This window comes from Spea bombifrons, chromosome 3 (genome assembly GCF_027358695.1).
Source record: "Spea bombifrons isolate aSpeBom1 chromosome 3, aSpeBom1.2.pri, whole genome shotgun sequence".
Lineage (NCBI taxonomy): Eukaryota > Metazoa > Chordata > Amphibia > Anura > Pelobatidae > Spea > Spea bombifrons.
In genome coordinates, this window is record NC_071089.1 from 54,307,742 (window position 1) to 54,320,239 (window position 12,498).

The following is a 12,498-nucleotide window of genomic DNA, read 5'->3' on the forward strand; positions in this document are numbered from 1 at the left end:
ATTAAGGGGTTTGGGTTGGGCTGGAGAAAGGACTGGGATCACTTTCTACACAGTGGAAGAAGTCGCATGAAGGAATTGGGTGAATTCCGGTTTCGGATCCTCGCCAACGAGTCCCGAACACCTTTTTTCCTCGTGATCTGAGGACCGAGTAAGATGCATTCGGTACCCTATCAAGTATAAGCGTGTATAGTAAAGCGATTGCCCTCTCTTTGCCCCCTCCCTGGTGGCAGTTCCTGAGAAGTATGTGCTTGTTCCAGACACCACACTGCTGACTTGTGCTGCCATGGCGCTAAGTAAAGGTCTGAAGCTGCATGTGAAGCAGGACCCTGCCTGTTACAGTTTGCTGCTGGAGTCCCGCAGCAGGGAGGACTGCCTGCTCTTTGAGTCCGGAACGGTGGCCACCCTCAGTAAGTAACCATTGTCATGGAGGGGGTGGTGAGGACACTCTTTTGGAGGGAGGGCGATTATTGTGGTAAATTATACCTCAGACAGCAGCTGTAGGACTGGAGTATTTTAACATCCTCACTTGGCGATGTAAGGCAGCTTTGTAATGTTTCAATATGAAACATGACTGTGTATATATATATATTTAGTAGTAGTAGGACAGGGGGGAGTATTCCCTGTCCCTCAGAGAAGGAGAAGAGGTCCCTGCTCTACAATCTACTTCTGAGGTAATCGGTGGTTTTGCTACCCTTGAGCATCGTAATAACCGCTTAGGTTTCCCATTATTTCATGTGGAGATGATGTCATGATAGTTACATTTTGAATGCATGGAGATAGTTTGTAGAAGGCCAACCATAAGCACTATCCAAACCCTGGAGAAATTCTCCAACAAGAAGGACTTCATGTCCCATCAGTGAGATGACATTCAAGACATCCCATTAACTGTGCATTATCTATGGCAAACTTGGCCCTTCTCTCAGGGGGGTCTCCTTGCCTCTGAAATGAAGTTGTTACATCAGTGAGAATGGACAGTGACAGGTTTGTAAGGACCCAACATTGGGACATCTTTGACCTACGTGAACTGTCTCTGACAGAAACCATGTGCAAAAAGCTGTGACCACCATCTGGAACCTACTAGCTTGACAGGTGGCTGAGGTATGGTGGAAGATGTCCTAGTTTTCAAGTTGCACTTTGTTGGTAAATATTTGGGAAATATATGTAAAAGTGACCAATACCTTCAAACACATCTCACATCCTGCTTTATTTTAACATCTGGTGTATTTGATGGACCAGGCATATAGTAATATTGGTACATGTAAACAAAACCAAGCATGCAATAACAACTTAAAATATTTCATTTGTATTCAAGTCACTGCTAAAATATTTCATTGACACATATTTGCAAAACATTCCTGCCAAAGTGGAGGGATTTGATACTTATAAATAATAAAACAAATATTAAATTATTTAAAAATATTAATTATGAAATTAAAAATATAAAAACAGTTTGTTTTGTATTATCTGCTTTTTAGCCACTTGTGTTGGAGATTAAAGAAACAATAAACCCTAGCGAGTTGTGTTTACCTAGAACATGAATCTCTGGAAAATAAGCCATTAGGAAAGACGTTAATGTTAGCTTCAAGAACTTCACACAATAAAACAATTTTCACTTTGAAAAAAAGACATTATACTTTTTTATATCAATAAAATGCCTAATCAAACACTATTATAGTAAAAATAAAGCGTTTTTACAGTTATCTAAATGCATAAAACTGCACAGGAATTGCTTGCTTTCTTAGCATTCCTTGTCTATATTATAGTGGACAAGGATCAGAGTCAGACCATGCCTACGGACAATGCGGTGCCTGGACTGATGGTGACCAGTTCTTCTCAATGCAATAGAGTTATGAAGTAAACAATTGAGTGTTCATATGCCTTTAAAGTGTTTTTTTTTATATAACCAAAACCCTTATTGATAGAAAAAAAGGATTATTGTCTTTGCTAATGGTCTCATTTTTCAGAGATCTATTTTAATAAAGATGATGATCTGAATTTAGGTTATGAGCCATAGTAAAGTGTGGGATGATTTTGAGAGTGTGGGAGATGGGGCACTGCAAGGTGCCGTAAGGAAGTAAGCCAGGGTAAGAAGTTTGGACATCTCACCAATTCTTGTTTAAACCAACACCTACCTCCACATCACACTGCAGTTTTGCTTCAGAGGGGGGAATGGCAGCGTTGGTGGCAACAGCAAACCTACCCACAGCCACCACTCACAGCAGTCAGAGAAAAGGTGGTGAGGCCTCAGCCTTCCATAAAAGTGACTGGAAGTCCTCAGATACAATTGCGGCAGGTACATCAAAGCAGTCTAATGAGAACCCAAAAAGTGAAACAATACTCTCCTTAATGGATGACAGTTTGCAAGGACTCCTCAAACCCCATGAATATATGACACAAACAGAGGGAAGGCTACTTCAATAATAAAGGCTAAAAATATTCTCAGAAACCAGAATGCGAACATGTGAGTGAATCTAAATTATTTATATATATATATATATATATATATATATATATATATATATATATATGTATGTGTTGAAATGCCAGTGTCACATTAGTGAAATCCACATAAACCGTTTTTACTGGATCATTAACAGAAAATTCCCCTAATTTCACTTTTTTAGTAGCATTTTATGACACAAACTCTTGTACTGATTGTGCAAACTTTTTGACAATAGCAAATATCCATGGATGAGATTGTCTTCCAATAATTGTATTTAATAAATAAAGTGGCCTACTCAAATCAGTCAAATAAGGCAGCAGAAAGCATTTTACCTTTCTAACCTTACCTTTTCTAAGCATGTTCTGTAGAACCTTAAAAAGGCAGCTTTTGTGATGTATGAAGTAGTTGATCATACTACTTGTCCCAAACACATTACTATAGCTGTTAATCAAATCAAATAAACATTAATTAATAAACAATTTCACCCTAGACAAATCATGTCTCCACCTTCCATCCTCTACCTGCTTGCTTGCTTGCTTAGGAGACAACCTGATGGCTGTGTCCTCAGCAGCTGCCTAGGTTCCCTATATGATGAGGTAGCACCCCCACCAGCTTAGCTTCTTAGCAAGCTTGTGTGGTAACTGTTGGGGGCTGTAGCAAGCGGTGGAAAGGGCCAGTCCCTGCATGGAAAGTGGTCAGGGACATGGGCACCTGCCTGCCTTACAGGAAGAGCTACCTTAAGGTATTCAGCTTCAAAGTGTCAGCATGTGGCCATATGGGAGCTATAATGGGCATCTATGTTAAAAACAGCATAGACCTCCATTGATTTTAAAGATCCCTGGGCCAATCAGGTGAGGTCAGAGGATCTCCCCAGCTGATCCATGATCCTCATTTCCTGTAAAAGTGGGGCAAATAGGGCAGTCCAGGACAATGGGACAGTTTGTTTGGGGGTATTGTGCGTCCTTAAATTACTGGGCAGGAGGTTTGTTCAATCACTCTGTATGAAAATCCCTGCTTGTGATGTGAATTGGACAGAGTAGTGTTTGGCTGAGTAATATCAGTAAGGAAGAATGAGTCAGTCTTCAAACAAGGGCAGGCTTATAAGCTTTTGTACAAATCTAAATACAAAGTCCTCTTGGCATTGGTATCCAATTTCCATAAATTACAATGGTTAAAAAAATGAATGCAAGGATTTATTTTAGTAGTAGTATGTCCAAAAATGAGGAGACCACAACATGTCTTGTTCAAGAGTCTAAGCATTCAATGAAAATACACTTTGGGTGTCTCTAGTACTGTACACAATGGTTTCTGAATCCGTTTTTTATTTGCATGTTAAAGTGATGTCAAGAAAAATATTTGCAAAGTATTTGTGTGTATTGAAACATTTACAGATGGGGTGGAATTAGTATAAATGTATTTTTTTTTTGCACGGTTTTAGGTGTAAGACTTTAATGGATTGCAGAAAAAACAATGATATCCAACATGGAAATATGTGGGTAAAAGTTTAAAACACACACGAAACAGGGGAATCCAGTGAGCACATGTGAAGCCCCACCAGGCATGGTAGTTTCACGAAGGTGAAAATGTTGTCATATAGTCCATATGGGAGTAAAAGATTAAATAGTTGGATATCCAGTCTAGTAGCTCAACATAGTCACACTACAGGTCATTTATAATCTATGCGGAACAACAGTTCAGCAAGAGGGCATTTCTACTAGGGGCGCAGATATGAGCCTATAATACCACCGTTATGGGGCCAAAGCCCAATAAGTATAGAAGCATATTTTACAAAATTTATATTAATGTGTTTGTCGTATTTCACATAAAACATCTCCATGTTTCAGTTCAGTAAACAATTCTAACCACAGACTGGGCTCCTGTTTGAGATACAACAGATCAAACGTAGACATTTTTAGCTTTACTGATAAAGAATGTAAGAATACGGTTTACACAAGGCAAACTTTAGGCTGAAGGGAAAGTTCTAAATTATACATTATAACAGGGGATCAGGAGTCTGAACTTACGCAGTCATTTATTTGGGAGGGAATCATTTTGAATCCTGCTTGTTCAGTTGCTGCACTTTGTGACTTATTGGCATTCCTGGTGGATGAGGTCAGTGAAGACAACTGAGCATTAGTTTAAATTTGGCAGCACCTGCTGTGCTTTCAGATGAGAGGAGGGCTGGAATTTTCATTGAAGTATCTACCATATTGTATACTGAGAACCTTTTCCCTCTGGTGTTCTGGAGCGGTGTTACATGGTTTGGGTTTGATAGTCACTGCTGTACCTCTGACAGCTCCAGGACCGCTCAAGTCTGCTCAATTTGAAAAGTTAGGAAACCGTTATGATTCATAATACTGAATGCTAGGCTTATCTGGAGTAATTCGTTACTGAGGGAGAATCCCTTGGTCCTGCTCAGAAGGACTGTGGCTATTATTTAAATACTGCATTTAAGAAAAAATAAAGAGTAGTTTTCTGAATTAGAATTGCCTGCGAAAGAAGATGCTATAAGAAATAAACTACTATGAAGTGTATTAAAGTTTTTTTCTTTAATCTGGATGTCCACATACGATTAGGGTGATAAGAGTGAAAGAACCCTTAAAGAACCCTTGAGGACAATGTCTGATTCACAGACCTGTTTTTTAATTTAATTATTAAAAAGTCCTCTGTTTTTTTATGCCACCCTCCCTCTCTACATTTTCTAATCTGGTATATGAAACTCAAACTTCAGTTATTAAATATAAAATAGATAATTATTTCATGATAAAGGAGCTGTGAACAACATGATATCTGTAGTTTACATTTTTGTATCCTACACAAACACGCTGTTTTATAATTCATATATATATATATATATATATATATATATGTGTGTGTGTGTGTGTGTTTCATAAAATAAGATATGAAATAAAAATTCTTAGTAACATGCTTTCTGATGGGGAAAAAAATAAATTCAACTCCTCCTTGATAACAGGTACCCACCGATTCCTCCATGTAAGCTTATGAAGGGTCATTGAGAATATTCTGATTAAACCTCAGAATAAAGTGATCTTTAGCAAAATTAGTTTTAAGTTTACCATTTTAATTGTTCTAAGGGCATTCATAATTGTTAATATCCCCACTGGCCAGTTTCCTTTATCAAGTAGTCATCGCACAGTGATATTTGATGGAATGTACCATGGGCAAACAGGATACAGATATAACCCAGCTGTTTTGGGTTTCCTTTCTGTTTACTCAGAAAAGGAAGTGTGAATGATTATATCAGATGGCCAAAATTAGATTTATCCAGATATGGTAATAATGGTGTAAATTTTAAAACACGTTGTTTGCTGTGTCTTATAAGACAGAGTTACAGCGTTATTTTTTTACTGATCTCCAATTGTATCTTGTTTTAGTGTACTATGCTAAAATTCAATGATATTAGGAGTAAGATTAAATTACATTTTTTAACGTATTAATTGCAGTTGTAAGAATAGAAAGTGTTTAGGGCCAATTCAAAGTATAACAAGCACTAACTTTGCTGTTATGAGGACATTCACACTATTAGATATAGTTGTGGATAACAAGTTGAGGGAGGACGATCTCACTTGGCTTTTTCCCATATTGTTTATGTTCTTATCAGCCTCACTAAGAGGAATCTTTTCTTCCGTTTCTGTGTTCAGCTGGCACTGTGCATTTCCGTTGTGTTGTCATATTTTACTTTCCTGTACATATGTTCTTGAAATATTTCCTCTGATCCACCACCATTTACTTTACATGTTTCAATGTCCAGCATTTCTACCCAAAAAACATAGGAGTACACTCAGCTGTGTTGGTGTCTGTGGAGGAAACAGGTGGTGTGTTGTGTTTTCCCAGACATATATATGAGGGTATAGTGGAGATTACCGTAAAATACACACAACAGGACTTATGCTAGCTCGGTATCGTAAGAAACATATTCCAGAAAAGGTGTAGGACCAAAAGGTAGCTATCACTGCAATAGATCCTGATGCTGGTAGTTCATTTCATGGTCTCTGGTATTTGTAAACTAGGCTTTCTTTGCAGGTCATATTGAATGGATTGGTAATGTTTTTTGTTAAATATTGACTGACATTTTTTTCTCCTTTTCACTACAGAGATATGTCTCCTGGTTTGTGTTCTGGGCAGCTTAAAGGGGCAGTGCAGCCATATTTTTATGTCAAATGCGTATTAAAATTATTTTTTATGGATTCCAGTGCATTTTACTGCATTCACATTTAAGACATGTTTTGTTATTGGAGGAAGCAATAATGTCTCGCTTAACTCTTCTCCAAGCTGCCTCTACTGAACGAAGAAAGCATTTTTGAGCATACTTTTCATATACCAATTCGCCAGCTACATATGCGATTTCTATAAAATAATTTCTGTCATATACTAAGTCTGCCCATTCTCCCCTTACCTCCATGCTGAACTTCTTGAGGCGTCCTTCAAAGAGGAAAACCTTGTGTTTACACTTAAATGTGCAGGCTTCCTCTACTGCTGATCAGTCTGACCATTCAGCATCTTCTCTAAGAGTAAAATACAAATGAAATTGAAAGCCATGTTGAAGGCAATATTGCTGCTTGCGTGATAATGTGTTAAAAAAGTAACACATTAGTGCAAAGTGCACAGTGCCAACATGCTGCCAGGTGATCTACATGTCTGACCCCTGCTATGGTTACTGCCTCCCCATAGCTGGAACATGTACTTAAACTAGGTGTCTATGACTTCCTTAATATGCCCTGAAAACATATTTTCACTAGTTTAATGTGTAACTATAGCAAATCTACAAGACTTTCTCTGGCCAACCAGGGGGAAGAATGTATCCCAAACCACGACACTTAAAAGGGTAAGGGTGATTTGTCAAATTATTACCTGCCTTTAGGAAAATGTGCTAGACCCCGCAATCTCTGAAGGCTGCCACCATTCACACAAGGGGGAAGGATCCAGTCAATTTGGTACTGCTTCCCAGAGTGTTTGTTCTCTTGACACTGGGTTGGAAATATGTGACAAATGCAAGTAAAACACCAAAAAAGTTTCAGTGGCCAAAAAGTCCGAGCTTTTACCAGGCTTTCCTTACCCACAATGTAAACGCAAATGTAGAAATATATCATTATGCAAATTAAGATGGTTATGTAATCTGCTTTAGTCAGGATTTTACAGTACAATCCCTTAAAATCCACTTAAATGTATACAATCTTCTGTAATTATCTGAAAAGTCACCAATTATATAGACTGTTTAATGCTGCTTATTCAGTGTTGTCTCAGACTGTGCTGAAATAGGTGGGTTTTAATAAACTCATCCTAAATGTGTTAACTTTACACACCTACATACAAGGCCAGGAATTCATGTTCTATGTTTAAAAAAGTGATTAATGTCATGCCACAGTGTTTTTTCCTTAACAGGAATATGTTGTTTTTTTATGTCACCACATACATGAGGTCGTCCATAGACAAGCCCAAGGACCAAATAAGATTGGAGATCAACAGGATTTTATAATCAAACTAGAATCGAATGGTTCTTATCTGCTGTCAAATTCTATGTTTCTAAACACATTGCCCCTCTTATGTTGTATAGTACAGATGCAACCTAGTATGGATAGATATAGCTGTTCTTCAGTTGATAAAGTTGTTATATATACATATGTAGTAGCTTATAGCAGACTGTATAGTCTAAACCATTAGTAGGGCTTAGTGGTCTTCATTAGAAGTATTCTAATTATTCTCTAACTTTTTCCTCTAGCTCCTGATGAAAAGGAGTCAATTAAAGGTCAGTATGAACGTCTTCAGGAAGCCTATGGATGTCTGGGTGAGCTCCGTCTAAAATCAGGTAAATTACATTTATGTATTGCAATATTTGATATGTATGGATGTTTGTGAAATTCAGAGGTGTTTCCACTCTGGGGGTTTTTAACCCCATAAACACCAGTCCATTACACAGCACATGAGACCCCGAGTATCGTCAATGGCGCCCACAGTGCATTCCTAGAAAAAGTCTGTAAAGTACAGAGTGGTAGGACAGGTACTTTCTCTCGATAGAGTCTTTGATTTCCAACTCCAGGGCTCTGAACAATGCCAATGCAAACAGGCACTGCCAGAAAAAGTGACGGGCAGTCTCCTCCTCCACAATGTACTGTGGGCAGTGTCTATATCTGCACAGCTCCCTGGCATGCATAAATGTCCTTAGAGACAGCCCTCCCTGAATGACAATTCATGCAATGTCTTGTGCCTGTTGGTCAGCCCGCTTTATGCCACATTTGCCCAAACAGTCGTGGTTGACACAGCGGGAAGACCTGGAATGTTCTCCATAGTGTCCTTGGCTCTGATGAGCTTGTGGATCACATGTGGTGACCACAGATCTAGTTTAACTCCTTCCAGTTGGTGCTCCCTTACAAATTTGCCCATGTCCGAGTAGAACCAGCAAAACAGAGTAATGCAACATGCTAACCGGCTCTGCAAATAGCTTCTAAAGGAATGTTTTCTCTTGGGAGTGAACATTTTCATGCTGTGCCCCTGAGCTAACTTCGAACTTTGTGAGAAACTTGCTCTTCAGGTTTCGTTCCTGAATAGACCAATAATTGTTTGTACAGAAAAAAAAAACTGATTCAGCTCATAAGTACAAAGGGGTTTACAGTTTTACACAGTACAAATTAGGTTAGTTAATTCACATAATATTAATTGTTGTGGATTTCTTTATTTATTTGTTCTATAACCTCCAGTCAGAGCTATTGTTTTATACAGTGTACAGGTTGGGTTCATCATACTGTGTTATTTATGTGTTGTGGTAACTATAATCAAGCACTATCATTTTTGTCATCGTTAAGATTATAAGAGTAAAAAATAATAGAAACAAAGCTCACTCCGTCCTGCACTTGCTGGTCCTTTCTTCTAATTTAGTCTCCCTACCAGACTACCTAGACAGGCTACTGAAAATCATTAGACACACTGTTAAAGGAAAATATTGCTATCTTTAACACAGGGAGAATATAGGTTTTTCTATTGCCCTGGAACGTCCTGGTTGCTGCTACTCTCCATAAGCAGTATGAATTAGGGTTCTATATGTTTTATTAATGTGCATTAGAATACCTGTTGGCTACATCAAATTCCCAAACTTGCTCTGAAAAGCATAACAAAGACCATTCTGGACTTCCTGTTCTCCAAATGCTATACCTCATATACTATATGACCAGAAATATGTGGACACCTAACCATCATACCTACAGTATATGAGCTTATTTGAAATCCCATTCCAAAACCGTGGGAATTAAAAAGGAATTCCCTCCCTTGCAGCAGTAACAGCCTCCACACTTCTGGAAAGGCTTTCCACAAGATTTTGGGAATGTGTCTGTAAGAATTTGTGATCATTGAGCCAAAGGAGCATTTGTGAGGTCAGTCATTTATGTTGGACCAGAAGTCCTGACTCACAAATCAGTGTTCCAATTCATCCCAAAAGCATTCTGTTGGGTTAAGGTCAGGGCTCTGTGCGGGCTTCTTGAGTGTTTTCACCCCAAACTCTTTAGATTATGTCTTTATGGACCTTGCTTTGTATACAGGAGCACTGCTGTAATAGGTAAAAGCCATCCCCAAAATGTTGTAACAAAATTTGGAAGCATACAATTGTCTAAAATGTGTTTGTATGCTGTAGCGTTAAGATTACCCTTCACTGGAACGAATGGGCCTAGTCCAACCCCTAAAAACAACCCCAGATTATTATCCTTCCTCCACCTAACTTTATAGTAGGCACAATTCATTCCAGTAGATAACATTCTCCTGGCATCAGCCAAGCCTAGATTTATCCATCAAACTTCTAGATTTCAGACTTGTAGCAAAGATGACATCCTGTGACATTGCCATGTTTAGAGTCACTGTGCTCTTCAGTATGACCCATTCAATTTCCAGTGTTTGTCTATGGAGATTACATGTTAGCAATGGGGTGTGACTCACTATGTTTAGAAGGAGTGTACTTTTTGGTCATATAGATCATTATATATGTGTTTGTGTGTGTGTGTGTGTATGTATATATATGTATATGTGTGTGTGTATATATATATATATATATATATATATATATATATATATATTTGCAATTATGTTAGGACAGTATATTACAATGTCTGTCGAGCTGGATCACTATGATACGCAGTCCACTGCCTAAACATTAAGTGACACTAGAAAGCAAAATGTACCAACTTACTATCTGAATTCATTTTATTGTAAGGTTTCCAATGGAATGAAAGTCACTGTAGCAAATTGCATAATAATGGAAATAATTAGAAATGTGGCCTTCGGGCTTTGTGTATGTATATTTAAGACAAGACTAATTACCGGCCACATCCTAAAGCATATTTCATGGGACTTTTAACTTGACCAGATTTCACTGAGACATCAACACCTTAATATATATGCCTTAATCTGTGAAGGAAGTGTTAGAAACTACTTAACACAAATCAGATTGCCTTTAATTCTCATTTGTATGAGGTGGTGTAATAGTTTGCTGAAACAACTCTTCTGTAATCCACAATAATATTTGGTGTTTAAGTACCTTCCACTCATGGTTAAATTAGGTGGCCAGGTGACCTCATTTTCCTCTGAATGAGCACCTGGTTTGTATTTATCCAGAACTGTCTCCTAAAACCCTCTCCTCTTTCTTTTTTGTACCAAGTTCTGCTTTATTTATTTAGTACTTTAGTAATGTAATCCCAACCTCCCATTGCTTCAGATGGAATACGGATATGTAGCTGCTGAACGGAAGCACATAGTTTAATCTTGGTTTATTTATTTTGAAATAGGTTCCTAATTAGACTGAGGCATGGGGACATCAGTTATTACATTTAACAGTAAATTACATCAAGACAGAATACTGTGAAATGGCACGTGTATTTATTTTACTATTTGACTCATTGGGATATTGCAGGGTTTATCTATTGACTGGATGTGAATGTCACATGGAGGCACACGGGGAGTGTGTTTAACTCATGAGGAATAGCAACCCAACACTAAAGGAAACAAATCGTCAGAATTTGCGCACACTAAATACTTTAATATTACTATTCTTACATTTTTACTCTCTGCTTTTAATGCGAATCATGGTTGACCAATGTCAGTGTTATTCCTAATCTCCTTATTGATTGATGATCTCCTTTTCCTTTTAGGAAATGTACAGTTGCACTTCCTTGTCTTAGTAACTGGATGTACCTCTGTGGGACGAATTTTAGATGCTGAAGTTTACAAAATTACAGCCACTGAATTCTGTCCTCTCCAAGAAGAAACCAAAGAAGAGGAGCGTGTTACAGCTCTCAGGAAAATCCTTAATTCAGGGATGTTTTATTTTTCTTGGCCAAACACAGGATCAAACTTTGACCTTACTGTGCGGGCCCAAAAACAAGCTAGTGATACAATTTATGAGCCTGGAAATTGGTTCTTCTGGTTAGTATTCAGAATTACCTTTACTTCATATATTGTTAAGAACTACGGATCCTATGTCAAACTAACTGTTCATTTGCATTGAATCATTTAAAGAGGCCCCAAGTAATTGTTACCAGGGATTCATCTATGTACCACATTGAATGTGACTTCAGGCTGACCTTTCACTCCTGGTAACAAACATGCCATCACCCAGGGCATGCCCAATTTATTGCATGACATAAGACCCCTACTATATAACTGCTATTAGTAATTTTTATGGTTTTTGTAGTAGAATGTTACTGTGTCTAAACTATTTAGAACAAAAAGAATATGCAAATCATTTCACATATACCCTAAGCCTACATCAAATTGTTGCTAGGCCAACTCTAGGGGTTTTATTCTCTAAAACTGTAGTTGGGAGGAGAGTTGTGGTTTCAGCTTCCCTAAATGCACTATACATTATAAATGGCCAGCCCTGGCCAACTTTTCTACATGAATGACTGAACTGAGCCTGCATAATGCATGGTTTAATCAGTGAGGTGACTTTCATTGAATTAATATGCCTTATCCTGGGTCACCCATGCTATTCTTGGAGCTCACTAGGGTTGGCCCTTCATAATGTAAAGTGATACCAGTGAGAAGAAGCTGCAAAT

The 12,498-nt window shown here is 38.1% G+C and overlaps 1 protein-coding gene across 1 annotated transcript in view; it reads left to right on the top strand.

The window, feature by feature from the left end:
* The first annotated feature begins 208 nt into the window (after window positions 1–208).
* The window catches only part of SYNJ2 (synaptojanin 2), a 43,630-nt gene continuing 31,340 nt past the window's right edge, over window positions 209–12,498 (top strand). Inside the window, exons 1-3 of the mRNA XM_053460857.1 lie at window positions 209–407; window positions 8,184–8,270; window positions 11,593–11,866. Coding sequence (XP_053316832.1) covers window positions 284–407; window positions 8,184–8,270; window positions 11,593–11,866 — 485 coding nt within the window. The 5' untranslated portion in view covers window positions 209–283. The remainder of the gene's footprint in view (window positions 408–8,183; window positions 8,271–11,592; window positions 11,867–12,498) is intronic.